Source organism: Cinclus cinclus, chromosome 1 (assembly GCF_963662255.1).
Source record: "Cinclus cinclus chromosome 1, bCinCin1.1, whole genome shotgun sequence".
Classification (NCBI taxonomy): Eukaryota; Metazoa; Chordata; class Aves; order Passeriformes; family Cinclidae; genus Cinclus; species Cinclus cinclus.
Genome location: NC_085046.1, coordinates 91,723,615 through 91,739,647, shown reverse-complemented (window position 1 = coordinate 91,739,647; position 16,033 = coordinate 91,723,615). Strand labels below are relative to the sequence as shown.

The 16,033-nt window shown below is 40.0% G+C and overlaps 1 protein-coding gene across 1 annotated transcript in view; it reads right to left on the bottom strand.

The window, feature by feature from the left end:
- The window catches only part of TEX10 (testis expressed 10), a 55,282-nt gene extending 40,969 nt beyond the window's left edge, over positions 1 to 14,313 (bottom strand). The window contains exons 1-7 of the mRNA XM_062515503.1: positions 14,263 to 14,313; positions 13,673 to 13,902; positions 10,880 to 11,068; positions 9,591 to 10,297; positions 3,870 to 4,113; positions 1,751 to 1,863; positions 754 to 992 (exon numbers count right to left, since the gene is read on the bottom strand). Of these exons, the coding sequence (XP_062371487.1) occupies positions 754 to 992; positions 1,751 to 1,863; positions 3,870 to 4,113; positions 9,591 to 10,297; positions 10,880 to 11,059 (1,483 nt within the window). The 5' untranslated portion in view covers positions 11,060 to 11,068; positions 13,673 to 13,902; positions 14,263 to 14,313. The remainder of the gene's footprint in view (positions 1 to 753; positions 993 to 1,750; positions 1,864 to 3,869; positions 4,114 to 9,590; positions 10,298 to 10,879; positions 11,069 to 13,672; positions 13,903 to 14,262) is intronic.
- Positions 14,314 to 16,033: the final 1,720 nt, after the last annotated feature.

Here is a 16,033-nt window from a genome sequence, read left to right as displayed (position 1 = left end):
CAACTCTAACAATTGTATCTGTTGCTAAGGACTTTTCTATGAACTACTTGGATGTGGAATTCATTTCTATCACACTAGCAAAACATAAAAGACTGCTGTCATTTTTCCGTTTACTGATAGTCCTTTCTTGAAGCTCTGTATCCAAGGTCTCATTTGGAATACAACCACGTAGTACTTGAAATGAAAGAAAAAAGTAAGCTAAAATATTGGACTGGTCCTGCAAGTCATAACTGGAAATGTTTTGTCTTGGAAAAGGATTCAAATCAAACACCTTAGAAAATACTCAACAGCAGCTTCTATTACAAGTATATTGGCACTTCACATAATAACAGAACTAAAATGATCACATTACAGTACTTGAGAGAGTCTATCAGCTATGTTAATAACTTTAAATAAGGACTGGGATATTAAAGCATCATGCACCTCTACAGCCTAGTAGTTACTTTTTCAATATAAAGCTAATGTTAGATTTATAAGAGTATCTTAAGAAGCAAAACCAGAAAACAGGTACAAATACACTCATGCTTTGCATACCAACAGTATGAATCTAACAGCATTCCAAAAATAAAGCCTGCAATGCTACATGCAGGGATATTACCATGAAATTCGTTTTATCTCTGTAAAGAGATAAAATCTGTGACAAAATACATTATGATACAACAACTGAGAACATAAGGTATAGACCTGAGAATGCTAAAACAACTCAAGCTTTGTCAATGCATAATTTTGCTTTCCACCAACTACTCATCTTACCCTTGTTTTGCTGTATTTGCATTAGTCTCCAAGTCACCCCAAGCAATCTGTTCACTTGCTTGCTATTCAACTTGCTGCCATCCTGAAGAGTATCTGTCACAAATTTCCTTATCATGTCCAGCCAACCAGAATCTGTCTGAAGTGTTGCAGTGCTTGCTAACGAAACCATTATGTCACACAAGGTTAAATTCAGTAAAAGATGGTCTATGTTGTTTGAGGATTTCATACAGTTCCGGTTGCTAAGGGGAGGAAGGGGGAAGAACAGAAAGATTTCAAAAAATTATTTTTGAAATAAAAATGGACACCAGCTGATACCCCTTGTACATACACAAGTGCTCTACAAAGACTGCAAAGGTGCAGAATGATTTCAGAACAACTTTAGCATGAATTTTGCCTCACATCTGTGAGCTGAAAGAGGAGACAACTTACTACTGGCCTGTACTAAACCAGGACTGGTGCATCTGCTCTGACACCTCCATAGTGAAGAAATGTGTGTTTGGCTTCTGCTTCAGTACTGCTTTGCCCTACAGGACAGCCCCAGTGTGCCCCATCTCCCCTCCTAGCTGTGCTTACCCACTCTGTAATACTAGAGGAGACTACATGTAGGTGAAAAGAATGTTTGAACTATGTTTAATGTAATTCAACAGTTAGCTGAAGAAAACACGCAGAAATATGAAAGCAGTCAGCCTAAAACAATCACCATTAAGCAATATGCAAATTTCAGATCAAGAGTTGAATAAAATACTTCAATTTCCCGAAGGCAGCACTTAATTTTCTACTGGATGCTATTCAGACAACTTCCTATACAATACTTTTACAAAGAACAACTACAACTTCTCAATTTGAAGCAATCCTATAATGGCATCTCCACAGATCTTTAAAGCAAAACGCAATAAAAAGTTTTCTTTTCCATCAGTAAAACTTAATATTTGAGTCACATTGTTCCACTTTTCTTATTAAATTAAAAGCTGCTACATGACATTGATTTTATTATTACCTTTTGCATGGATCTTTCTTTTTGTGTTTTACTGTATCTTGCAAAGAATAAGGAAAATGACGCATGAAGTGGTGCTTGAAATCAACAAGGTAATTCATTCGAAGCCATAGTTCCTGTTAAGGAAAGCAAATGACAGACAGAAAACATGGTAGCAAATTAAATAAATCCAGACAATTACAATCCACAACTCACTACTGGAATCAATGAAACTAGGAACTTTAGCTTCTGTTTGCAAGTTGTTTATACATCTTTACTTTCAAGTGCTGTGCATGAAGGTCCACAAAACAAGGGAGCAACAAGATGCTGTAAGTCAACGCTGAGCAACATGTAATCCCAACTGAACCACTGTATTTTTTTAGCACATATTTATCTATTTTATACACAATACTAAACTGAGTCACATATCTGAATGAAAGTACTTTTATAACAATTTATTAGGGTTCTAAAAATCAGAGTGGACTCTGTTTAACTTGCAATGACTGTCCTGAGTTTTCCATTAAAATATATTCCAATACTTCCTTTGTCTTTCCCTATAATTAATGTACTTGTGGCTGAAAGCCCACTGACAAAACATTTTCCAGTAGAAAGACCACCCTTACAGAAAAATTATTCAGTATTTTAAAATAATTTTGCTTTGCAGGTTAGCAGACAGTCACCATTTCACAAAGTGTCTAAGAGAACTCAACACTAAAAAAGCCTGCACTGCTATCAAATTGATCGGGCAAAATAATCTTTTTGATATTCTACTATTAAGAACAGAGAATGGCCATTAAACTATTTCAAAGATCAATAGCTTTCCACCAAGCATATTCAGAGTGGTTCTCCACAGTGACTGTAATAACCACTCTGGCCTGTAAGCCCAAGGGCTATTAAATAAGCAAAGCTTTCATTTTCAAACTGAGCCACTTGAATGCATTTTGTATATAAAATTAACTATAAAGAGAAAACAAACCATTTATCTAAAATGAAATTTGCTCCACAAAAAAACAAGTTGTATGAACCTCAGATTTTTTTTTCTATCCACAAACAACTTAAGGCCATAATCCAACTGTGTGTACCCAAACCAGTTCATATCTTGACAGAAGAGTGTGCCATTTGTGTGACCAAAATACAGGCACCCTATGGCTAAGGGCAGCAGCTCTGCAGCATCCTTCAGGAAAAGGCTAGGGACAGGAGGCTGCCACAGGAATTTACCAGGTCAAGTGCCTGCTTTTTGCCCACTTCCAAGAGGGCCTCTAGAAAAGATGAAGAAAGAAAAAGTGTGTTTTGCTCAGACACACTGAATCCATCCCTCACGGCTGTGTATGTTTGGTAACTTTGGTCTAATGTAATGAGTCCTCAAATGTTTTCCAAGAATTACCCTATGTGTAGCTTTTCATTTAGCAAAGGTGTCTACAGTCCTATATACATGCTGAATCAAGAGCTGTCCAGACTCCTTCCAGCTACTCAGTAGCCAAAGTGGAAATTGGGCTCTTTTTCCAATTTGCAAGATTTTTGGAAAAACAGCAAAAGTTATGAAAAAACCCAATTCAGTTATCTAAGTAAAAGATGGAGAAAATAACTTGAGGGGGAAAAAAAACAAACCAAAAAACCCCAACACTTCGGAGCATACTTCCTAAAATCCTTTCTGATCCAATGTCTCATGATCCTACCAGTCATGACACAGCAACACAGACTGCACCAAGCAATTACGGGATCTCAGACCACCATTATCTTCTACCTTCCCAAACATTTAGTTTGTTCATTCCCACCCACCCCCATGAAATTATTCAACACACAAAAACAAGGAACAACCAACCCCACTCTACACTTTGTTCCAATTTATATTCCAGAGGTTATCTGGGAGACAAAATGCTCCTCCAACACCACCTCCAGTATCAAAGCCTTTGCGATGCAGTCAAGGAGGATTCCTGGAGACTATTTGCTGAACTCATGGCTCAGTTCAACAGATTCTTTTCTACAGTAAGAGGCAACAAAATCCAGATTAAAAATCTACTCAACATCTAGGCTTTTACTCTCTTAAGAAAGTACCTTCACTACTTCAAATCACCAAACCATTGGTTTCTTATCAAAACAAAATTAACTGTCATCATTATGCCATGGATCATTTCTCCCTTACCATTTTGTATGTTTCATCATGTCGCTTTGTGAGTTTCCACAACAAATGTATTATGCTAAGAACTTGCTGCATAAGCTGCTGAGATTCTGATTCCAAAAGGTTTCCAAGAATGGGAGCTGATTGTGCAGGAGATGCTTCAATCCAGCACTCTATCAGTAATGGAATTATTATCTCAATAAAACCTTTTAAGTTTTCAGCCGAGGACAGGCCTTTTTCTGCACTGTCTATTACACTTGTCAGAGACCTAAACAACAAAAGCAAAAAAGCATAAAAAGATAAAGATCATACCTTTCAGAACAAGATTACAGTAATACCACTTCCCTGTTTTCTGAATAATGGGAAAAGTTACTTTTTTAACACATTAAATATTTGCTGGCTATCTTGCTAGATATTTCAGTACAGGAAAAATAAGGGAGTTCAAACCATTTACAACAAACCTGCTCCCAAGTCTCCCTGCAAGTTTGTGTGCTTCTTTAACAACTTGTTAGATTTCAGTATTTCTTTCCCCACTGTTATTTGTAAAGTCTATGAAATGGAGAAATATGATATGCATTATCCTAATACCTTCAACAAACAGGAAGGAATTAATTATACTCAGGACAACAAAATAATGATAAAAAAACACTTTTAAGCTCATTAAACAAAATAACGAAGCTGACTACAAGGTATTGTCAAATGCATGAGGTTTATTACAGTTAATAGCCATCTCCAACTATAATAAACACAATGTTTTTCATATTAAATGTGGAAAAAATGTTCCTGTAAAAATATACCTTTGGTTCTCACCTGATGTTTAGCTATTACGCTCTGAAAAGGAACTAAATAGAAAATTATGGGGTAATGAAGTTTAAAAAACTTAAAATCTAAGATATAGCTTAAATTCAAATAATATCTGCCAGAAATCAAGAAAACCAACTATTTTTCTCCGCCCATGCAAAAAACACTTTGTGTTTCTGAAGGGATAATCAGCAGATATGACCCAATCCTGCTACTAGATAAATTCAAGCAATTTGCATCCAATTCAAAAAGAAGATTCTTTAAAGAACTAAAACCCTGAATAATTCCTGTTATTTTAAGGAGTACAGATTCCTTAAAAAAGGCAACAATAATCGATCATTTCTGAAATTGTTTTCCATTATGATTTTGTTTTCTAATTCACAGCAGGGAATTCCTATCGTAATTCTAACTTCCTAACATACATAAGATTAGCACACTGAACCTCCTGCTAAACTCCATTCTATTTCAGTGATGACGCTCAAGTAATTTTTCTTTACACATATACTCAAAATAGGAACTGAAAAACCTTCCACAGACCTGCAGAAGTTTTGTTTACAAATATTTGAATTTCATATTGAAGATGTAAAAGCAGTTTTCCCTAGTCATTTCTAAATTATCCAATTAGTCATATCCTTCCATGAAGTGATGTGTTGCTCATCATGTTATATCATCTATAATACAAATAATAAGAGAAACCTTTATTCTGCCATTTCTCCCCAGTTGGTATCAGTGTATCAAGAAAATAATTAAACCAAAACAAACCCATGAATTAATGATGTTCAAAAGAAACAGGGAGAAGGAATAAAAACAAAGTATGAGACAAATACAAGCTATTTTTCAACGAAGGCAATATAGGAGCGAGAATTTAGATCTCCGGCACAAAATAAAAGGGATAAATGGAAATATAACTGATCATAAGATAAAAAAATTTGCTTTACTTTAGTACTTACTATGATTATTAAACAAGTTACTATTTTATAAAGCTTAGCTTTAACTGCAGCAACCAACATAGCCATTAAATCTAATTTGGTTTATTTGTCCATTTTGTCACCTTATTTCCTTTCTGTGGTGCAGGCACTGCAGTAGACACTGGTGTCTTTCAGACTAGGAAGAGTTTAAGTTGTATGGTTCTATCTTAGGCTTTCTAACTCTCAGTCATCTCAAGTACAGTAGACAAATCCCATCTTTCAGTTACAACCACAATAAATTCTAAAGCCTGCTGATACCAAGACTATAATCTCATTGAAAAAGTAAGGTTGTCCTGTAAATGCTATGCTGTGACAGGATTACACTTTCAGATGAAGTCTGAAATTTCAGTAATTGGATGGAATAGTTCTGAAGTAGTAGTCTAATTTCTTTTTTTAAAAATGCCTGATATTATAGAACTCTGGAATTCAAGCAATCTATTTAAGGAACACAAAAATCTCCCATTTAAAAAGAGAATAGCGCATGAAACCTGAAAAGTTGTTAATTCACACTGGAAGATTCCTACAGAAGTATAACACACACAACTATTTCAGTACTTCTCTGAAACAAGGAATGGAAAAAGGAAGAATTCATGCCAAAAGGGATACTCCTCCCAACTGCTGAAAGCATTCGGGTAGGAATACTTAGCATAGCTTTCATGTACCCCTGCAGAAGAAGCCCCTATCTCTCAAGGTAAGATTCTTCCACATAATCAAAGTTAACAATAAAAGTGTAAAATAAAATTTATGTGCCAGTAACAGACAATGACAAAGTATTATAGTAATCTGTCCAGCATTTATTTGACCAGTACATTTTCCTTAGTAATACAGGTTCACCCAACCTGGGCAGGTTTGATGTCAATTACTCTGTCACATATATGTTATCACTACTCTTGAGTGGTAGGGTGACTCCTGGAAATACTGCAAAGCATATTACCTTTATATCAGAATTAAATACTATTGAAGGGAGCTGCAAGATATTTGTGTACCCCTTAAGCTGTCATTTTTCTTTAAAATGCCAGTATCTTTATACAGCAGGACCAAAGAAATAAAAATTATGTAATTATCTGCCATTTGACAATAAGAAGACAACAGAAATTCAGCAAAGGGAAGTCAAGGAAGCATAAAAGAAACAGAAAATAAGGAAACAACTTGCTGCTCTTTAAAACAGGAAGTCTTTGGAAGCTTTACTTGTCCTCCTCTTCTGTGTGCACTGCCAAATGCAGCAAACACACAGCACACCAAGTGAACTGCATTTTCCATTTCTCTTTGATGCACATATGCATATTTACTGTCTATGCTTCATCTTCTGTTTCAGTCTCTCAAGTCACTTTTTTCTGCCAGCTTTTCTCTGCAGCTTCGTATTGTCCTCTCTCAGCAGAATCTGAAGTACAACTGTTCTTCTTCCAGTCAAAAAAAAAAAACCACACGCCGTGATACCACCACATTTGAGTTGTGAAGGCTTTCTGTTTTTCCACACCTGAAATGAGTTTAATGCAAAAAGCAGCAGTCAGCACATAATGCAGAGAATATAGTCTAACAATTTCCTAATACACTGCAATTTTTAATTTATACACACTAGGAAGATCTAGCACACAGCAAAAGATAATGAAGTCTATCATCCAACATTCCAAACTCAGAAGCTATTATTTTCATTAAACACTAATACTGTAAATTGATTCAGAAAATCTAATTCTATAATCACTAGGTTATCAATGACATGTCAGCCCTGTACAATGAGCTTGCAAGATTAAATAGATACAGGAACCTTAAAGATTTAGCATACAATTATGCTGTTTGGAAGACTACTCGTTAAAGAACAAAGTTGAAACTTACTTGCAGTACTAGTGACAAGACCATCAATACACACACTGCAAATAGTTACTTATGGTTTGGTCAACTCAATATCCTTAGCTAGTCCTAGACTTGATTATTTGACTTTGAACACACATACACACTGAGTATTGCACCTTTTATTACAACTAATTTCTGTCCTTGCAGTAGTGGCCATAGCAGAGGCCTGGGAATGTCTGTAAGGCAAAAACTGGGATTGGAAGTGACAGAAATAAACACCTTTAATTTATCAGAAACTATTTCAGTGGCAAATACAAAAACCACCACAACTCTTCACTACTGGAACTTCACAGATAGTCACTAAAACAAGCTGTAGTGGCCTTTGTGAAAAACTAATACACCAAAAATACGCACAAATGCAATAAAATCAGAACATTTTAGTACCTTCAGCAGATGATTCTTCCCTTTCTATTCTTCTGTTATGCTGCCATCAACTTGCTTTGCCAATCTCGCCTTGGATTCCAGCCATGTTTCCTTCTATTCTTCGGCTCCTCCTCATGCTTGCAAACATCTTTTTCAAAGTATTTATAACCAGAAGTGTATCACGATGTTTCACCAAAATCTAGCTCCTCAGAAAAGCAGAATCCAATTCAGGTGACACAGATGTAAAGTTTATTTTCCTAGACCTTGGATACAATGCATCTTCAGCTATTACATGGCCTGGTACGTCATACACCACATATCACCCAGGGCAAAATACAAGCATCCTCTGATATACAGTGGTCCACAATTGTGTGCTTCTGACTGCAAAGGTGAACTTAATAGGACAGTTTTGGGCTCAGCACTGAACCTTTCCCCTGCCTCAAGGGGGCTTCACCAACCTAGTTGCCAGCTAAAATTTTACCTGCACCAGATACTGTTCGTCATGACTGAACACTTATGCTGAAAACACAGTTTTAGGAGAATAAGCTGTGCTTCTTACTTAGCTTAATTTTTAGCTTATACCTACCATAAGTAATACACTACCTCCAAAGAGGAAGCTTAGGAAACCAGGAATGGATGCCTCTCCCTGACAGAGATGGAAAAAACGTACTAATTCAGGTCAACACCTGTGGTATTCAAAGAGAACACCTCTCCTTCTGCCCTTCATTCCTCCAAAGATATAAGATGGACATAATAATGGAGTAGGCAGTGGGTTTTACACCCTTTTTTTGCCACTGACTTCCTAGACAAATTTGGTATAACTTCTTTATACCTCTTATTTTGTCTTCTCCAGCAGTAAAACAAGGATTGTGGTTTCTCTTCAAACCACCTTGGTGTCTACAGGGAACAGGGTTGTAATAGCTAAACTGCTTCAATTTCTAAAGTCACCATTCCAGGTCTCTTGCCAGAAGGTATGTAACATCCACAGTAATGCATATGAGAAAGCCAATGTTCAAAAAGTACCATAAAGTGAGGTGGGAAGTTCCCCTCAAGTGGGTGAATCTGAGGGGAGGAAGAAAATCAAAACAGTTGTTTATTTCTCCCTTAATTTCAGCTCACATCTGTTCAGATTACTACAGAAACCCACACAAACCCTTCTGTGACTAAGCACACTACACTTTCTTTCATATTCATCAGCATGTCTCAGTTGAGACATCTTTCATCCACAGTGAATATATAAACTGGTGAAGTGATTAAAATACCTAGAATTGGAAACTCAGCAGAACTTTATACCACCAGACACATCTCATCCTGCCGTCCTTTTTAAAAGGAGCTACAGTCATAGGTAACAGACTCCTAAGCTTATGACAGACTCTTGAAGGTAAAAAGCACAAAATTTCAGTAAAATTCATTATCACAAACAAGGCGACATTTCACACAAAGAAATTTGCCTACTTGCCCCTAGGTCAGTTTGGCATCCTGCAATAACTCAATGTCAGTTTGCATTCAAAAAAATATCCCAGTAGAGCTGTTAATCCAAAATTATTATTAATAGCATAAAATAAAGACTTTATAACGGAAAAGTTCATTATATACACATAACACAATCATCTGCTGAGAATTTCTGTATTTTCAAGCCTCTGCAGTAAGACTACACATTACACTAAGTGTCCTAAAATATGGCTAAGGGACAATCCCACAAAAAAATAAATTGCAATCACACAGTTGACATTAATTCCCAAACTAGTCAACATTTTCTCACCTCAGTCTAAATGATGAGTTGATCTTTGGTCGTAAGCCACCACTTTCAAAGAGTTGTATATGTTGCTGATTATTTGCATGGAGCTTCCAACTAATACATATTGGGTTCCTCACAGAATGAGAGCTGTCCTTCTGCTCTTGAAGCCCTTCATCCTCTGTATCACTGGATCCATCTACCACTGCTTGGAGAAACTTCTTGAGCCTGGTAAGTACATTCAACCTCCACTGCTGAGAAGTTACTCTGCGATTTGGGTTAACAGAGAGCATCCAGGAAAGTTTCTCCCTGCTTTTCAGTCTTTTTGAGAGTTGCTGGTGAGAAATAAGCTCTACAAAATTCTTCAACAATATAATGCTGCGGTCTGTAAGAAGAGCTGGGTATGCTTCCAATAAAACATCCAAGACTTTTAATGAATCTTCCTGAATTCCCTCACTGATATGAGTCATGGCACTAGAGAGATGGGCACTTACCAAAGGGAAAAATGGAGCAATCTGTTCTGCTCTTATTTTCGAAGCCAAGAACTGCAGCAGGTGAACAGCTGCTCCTCTGACACCAGAATCTTTGTCTGTAAACACAGCTGCCACCTCACTTATTATACTGGAAAGGTGTGCATCAATTACAAAGGGATACTGAGACAGGAGTTCTTTGAGTCCAAGAAGTGCATTATGCTTAACCCCAGGACTATAGTGATGCATCTGTGAGAGCAGATCCTGTAAGGAAACAAACACATACAATTGCCATCATTATTACTTTAAGCTGTTCAAACTTCTTCTATGTATTTTCTGCACATTTTTCCTAAACACTTAAAAATATAGAATATTCTTACAATGTACTGCTGTTCATAATAGCAAAATGTGCTTAGAACAAACATTTATAACACAATAATTAACAAACAATCAGAATTCAGTGACAGAAAAACAAGATATAATGACTTGTCCTTAGGTTTCATTCTTAAGTTTATGCACAACCCTACAGACTCAACAGAGGGATGACCAAAGTTAAGTCCTCTCACTCCTGTTCTCAAAAGCAGAACTACAAAACCTCAGCATGAATAGCTTTCTTCAGTTTAAGCAGAGAACTACAAGAGACAGAAGACAACACAAAGTAAAAAAAAAAAAAATCCACCCCCCAGAGAAATACAAGACTGTTGAAAAATGGGGCTGCATTCAGATAGCCTGCTGCATTTTTTTTTTAAATAAATGTGTTTTTCCCCCAAACTGCAGTAAACATAGTAAACCTAGATAAAAGGCAAGCAATTTCCTGCCATTTCAGAATGTAATATCACAGTATACCTTTATGTTAAGTTTTCTATTTTGCGTAGGAAGCACACCATCTTCTTTAAGCTGCTCAGGAATTTGTATGGCCTTTGTTTTGAAGGTAGTATCAGTTGCATTCTCTAGTTTAGGCTTTTTTTTCCCAACTTTTAATTTCACTTTCTGGAAATCCTCCTGACGTTTCCTTTTTTTCGTCATTCTGATTCTCTGCAAAAAGAGAATATAATTTGATCAAATACACAACAAAAGTAGTTTTTCCACTAAACAATGGCTATTGTTTTTATTCTTTTGCCTATACATAAACAAGTGTCCATTCCTGAGACAAGATGCTAGACTAAACAGACATGCGGGCTGATTCCATGCAGCTGTTTTTCCAGTGTCCAGAAAACATTCTGCTGCTCTTTGGCTGTCTCTGCTCTGAGAACTACTTCATTACAAAGCATCCAGATATCTGCATCTGCCACTGCTTTATCAAAAGTTAAGTTGCTGATTTGGTTTTGTTTTAAAAAGCTCCTGCCAACAAAGCAACTTTTTACATACTTGGTTCTTGTCAAGCCAAGGAGCCCTTTCAATTGTACGCTGCTTACCAAGTCCATCCCTAAGAGCACACAGCCTGCACATGTACAATCATAGGTTTAAACAAACCTTCACCAGTAAAAGGACACAAAAAATCTAAGAAAACCTTCACTACACACTGAAAAATCCAGTCTGTGCATTTAAAGATAACTAGAAGTAAGGGGAAGAGGTCAAATGGCCACTTAGAGAGTAAAAAGAATGGAGAACTAAGACACTTTTAATAAGGCACAAGAAATGAGGTATCTCAGGCACTATACTTGTAAGCTGTACAAACACACTGAAATAGAGGTACAATAACCAAAACAAATTCAAACCCTCATAAATTTCTAAATGGCTTTTTGGTTTTATTCTGTTTTGATACTGAAGTACATTTACTTCTACCAGGTTAAAAAAAAAAATAATACACTGAAAAGGTCCCAATACTATACCACAAGTTCCTCAATCCTATCAAAAAAACCACCATCCACTCCCCCGCCCCCCCCCAAAAAAAAAACAAAAACAAAAACAACCAAAATCAAGAAAAACCCAAGCCAAAAACCCCAACAATACAACTGACTAAACCCAGAAATTTCTAAATAACATATCCAAACAATGATTCCCTTCTGGTGGATCATTCCTAGATGATTTTCCCAATGAACTTCAAGCTGAAATTTGGGCTGTACTAGAGTATTTTATATACACATCAAAAGGATAATCACTAAAGAATATTTTAAAATGAACTCTCATCTTCTATTATTTTAAAAGAATTTAAACAAGTGATTACACCAATATTTGACTACAACTTAACTTCATCTTTTCACACACCAGGTTAAAAAATCATATGCAAGATTACTTTAACTGAAGTACAAATTTGGCATAAGTAACCCACCAACTCAAAAGGCTTTTAAAAAACTTGGAGCCTGGTGCCAAAACAAAAAGGTCCTTTAGGGTCTAACTACAGCAACCATGGCTTTATAAACACTTGATTTTTACCATATGAATCTCTTAGGAAAGAATGACAAGAATTTCACTACTTGATATATAGAAATATCAAGTACAAATAGCTAGAAGCTTTTGATATAAAAATTATTTCCACTTACAAGGCTTGCTTTTACAAGAGTAGATGTTTGGCTCCCAATGAGCATAAAAACTTCACAATACAGGTGTGCACACACCTGAATGGAGTCAATTAAGTTCTTCTAAAGAAGGAGGCTTGTAAAATATCCTCTTACTAAAAGCAGCACAGCTTACCTCACAACAAATACTCTGGAAATAAATGGTCATCTAAGCCTATCCATTTCCAATTTGTATGTTCCATGCTCTATTAAAAGGTAAAATCGTTACAAAACCAAAGTCATGTAAAAACACAGTGGTTATGTAATAAGGCAGGCAAAACTACATACAGCAGATGAAAGTACATAACCATTTCAATGAAACTTCTTGCTGAAACAACTGCCTTTTATGAGGAGAGACTGTGAGAGCTGGGCCTGTTTACTCTGGAGAAGACTGAGGGGGGATTCCATTAAGGCATTTAAATTTCTCCGAAATGGTGCCAAGAGGATGGTGCCAAACTGTTTTTAGTGGTGCCCAGCTACAGGACAAGGAGCAATGGACACACAGTAAATCACAAGAAGTTCCACCTCAACATGAAGAAGAAATGCTTTACTTTGAGGGTATAAAAGCACTGGAACAGGCTGCCCAGGAAAGTCTCTGGAGACAATCCAACCCACCTGGATGCATTCCTATGGTACCTGCTCTAGGTTATGCTGCCTTGGCAGAGGGCCTGGACTAAATGATCTCCAGAGGTCCCTTCCAACACTAAACCATGGTCTGTGTATTTCCACCTAGCCCTCCTCCAATAGGACCAAGCTAAGCGCATCTAATAGTTAAGCACTACCACGATTTTATAACCCAAAACACTGAAATAACCTCCAATCCATGCAGGCTTCCTTAAACATTAAGCGGCATGCAGCACTTTTCAGACGCCACTTCAGTTGTCACGCAGGCACCCTCACCTCAAACTCAGAGAAAATATTCGGTTACAGGCTGGACCCGGTGATCTTGGAGCTCTTTTCCAGCCAAATGACTCTGGTTTCACTCCCTCGCAGCTCTCAAGCGGCATCCTTAGGGAACCTCATTACCTTGCTCAGTCAGGAAAATCCTGAGAAACCCGAAGGCAAGGCACACGCCCTAACAAACTCCTCCGATCTGACAGGGATTTCCCCCCGGGCGAGCACACGGAACAGCGATACTTACAGGCGATCACCTCCGCGCGGCTCCCGCGCCGACAGCGCATCCCCCCGCCGCCGCCACCTGGACCGGACCGGACCGGACCGCACCGCCCGACCCCGCGCACGCCGTACCCGAGCGCCGGAGCGGCCGCTCCTCCCGCGGGTCTAGGCCGTCACACTGCCTTCCTCGCCGTCCCGAGACATCCTCCGGCTCCTTCCCAGAGCGCCGCTTCCCTCCGTCCCGCTCCAGTCGCTCTACGAGGCGTTCAAATAAAGGCGCGTCAATGCCGGCCCGGCGGCGGGGAGGCCGCGAGCCCCCGCAGGGGCGGGCGAGGCGGGAGCAGCGGCGGCGGGGAGAAGCCTCCGGGGGAGGTGGGGCAGGGGCGGCGGCGCGCAGCGGAGCCGATGCCGCACGTTTCGCCGGGAGCGGCACCCGGCCCGCGCCGCGGCGGCTCCCGCTTTTCCCGCCGCCTCCCTGGCGCAGGAACGTGACGGGAGGGCGGGTCGCACAAAAGGCGGGCGGCCCTTGGCGCAAGGGCCGGGCGAGCGCCACGGCCCCGGCTAGCAGGGGTGGACCGAGAGGGACCGCACCGGGGTCGGGGTGGGGATCCCGACCTTCCTCCTCGTCCGCCTCCTCCTGCTGCTCCCGCGCGCGGCCGCTCCCCCCACTCACCAACCACGCGCGCGGCAGCGCCAGCCCCGCTTCCGCCCCCGCCGAACGCCTGCCCGGAAGCGGCCGCCACGTGAGCGGCGCCGCCAGCGCCCGCCCCGCGCGCCGGGGGGACGCGCGCTTCCGCCGCGGCCGCGCGCACGCTGGCTCCCCCTGGAGGCGGGGCGGCCCCGGGAAGGGCACGCCGGTGTCCCCGGCCCGGCGGGAACACAGCGCCAGGACTTCGGCTTCGTCTGGAATAGGGCTTTTCTTGTGTGCATCTTCCTCGAGAGGGCAGGAGGAGGGGCAGGCACTGATCTCTTCTCTCTGGTGACCGGTGGAAAGGACCCGAGGGAATGGCCTGGAGTTGTGTCAGGGGAGGGTTAAGGCTGGATGGAAGAAAAAGGTTCCTCAGCCAGAGGGTGTTTGGTCGCTGGAACAGGCTCCCGAGGGAAGTGGTCACAGCACCAAGCCTGACTTCAGGGAGCGTTTGGACAAGGCTCTCAGGCACATGGTGAGACTCTTGGGGTATCCTGTGCAGGATATGCCCCTGGCCAGGAACTGAGCTCGATGATTTCTGTGGGTCCCCTCCACCCTGGTTTGTTCTGTGGTTCTGAGAAGATGTACTCCGTTCCCCTGAAGCACGGCTGCTCTAGCACCACAGCAGACAACAAGAACGCATTAATAACCAGTAGCCGGATAAGCTGAGAGAGCTGGGGTTATTCAGCCTGGAGACTCGGGGGGGCCTTATCACTCTCTACAACCACCTGAGAGTGTAGCCAGGTGTGGGTCAGCCTCTTCTCCCAGGAAACCAGTGACAGGATGAGAGGACACAGCCTTAAGATGTGCCAGGGGTAGTTTCAGTGAGACATCAGGAGGAATTTTTCCACTGAAAAGGGTGATCAGACATTGGGATGGACTGCCCAGGAAGGTGATGGAGTGACCATCCCTGCAGGTGTTTAAGGAAAGACAAGAGTGCCACGGTTTAGAAGACATGATGGTGTTGGGTCATGGGTTAGACTTTATCTGAGGCCTTTTCCAACCTCCTTGACTCAGTGATTCTTTCAGTGAAGGCACTGCAGAGTCAGCATTGGCATTTGAGGTTACTATTTCACATATATGAGGTGCTTATTTCACATATAAACCATGAGGCATGCTACACGCTTTTGTACATGAGCACCCAGATGAAGCTTGCTGCTCCAAAGGGGTAATGAATTTCTGTACCAGAGAGTGTAAAACCCTGGGAGACCCAGGAAGCAACAAATGAGGAGGGTCTTTCCATACCTGTCTACAACAGATAAAGTCTCAGTTCACACCAGACAATAACTCTGCAGCTGCACACTTTAAACTTTTTATTTCTTGTCAATTAACCTGTGAACACCCTTCTGTGGGGAACAGCTCTGCTATTTGTTGTATAGCTCTTTGTTAAAAATAATTTCCTCGAAGCTCTCTGGTCTTAGTAAAATATGGAAAACCTAGATGAAGCTTTACAGAAAATTAATTTTCCCTTGGTTTAATTTTTCTTGTTATTACTTGACTTAATTTTATTAATTCTCTATTTACCTTAGAAGCCTGCCTTGCTATTATTGTGAGAAACCAAAAATGTATAATATTAAATACAGCCAACAGCATTATTTAAACATTACCAGTAAAGATTATGGCTTTTTTCCCTTACTTTGTAGTACTGGCACAAGTAAAACATTAAAACACATTTTGGAACAAATAGGCAGTTTTCCA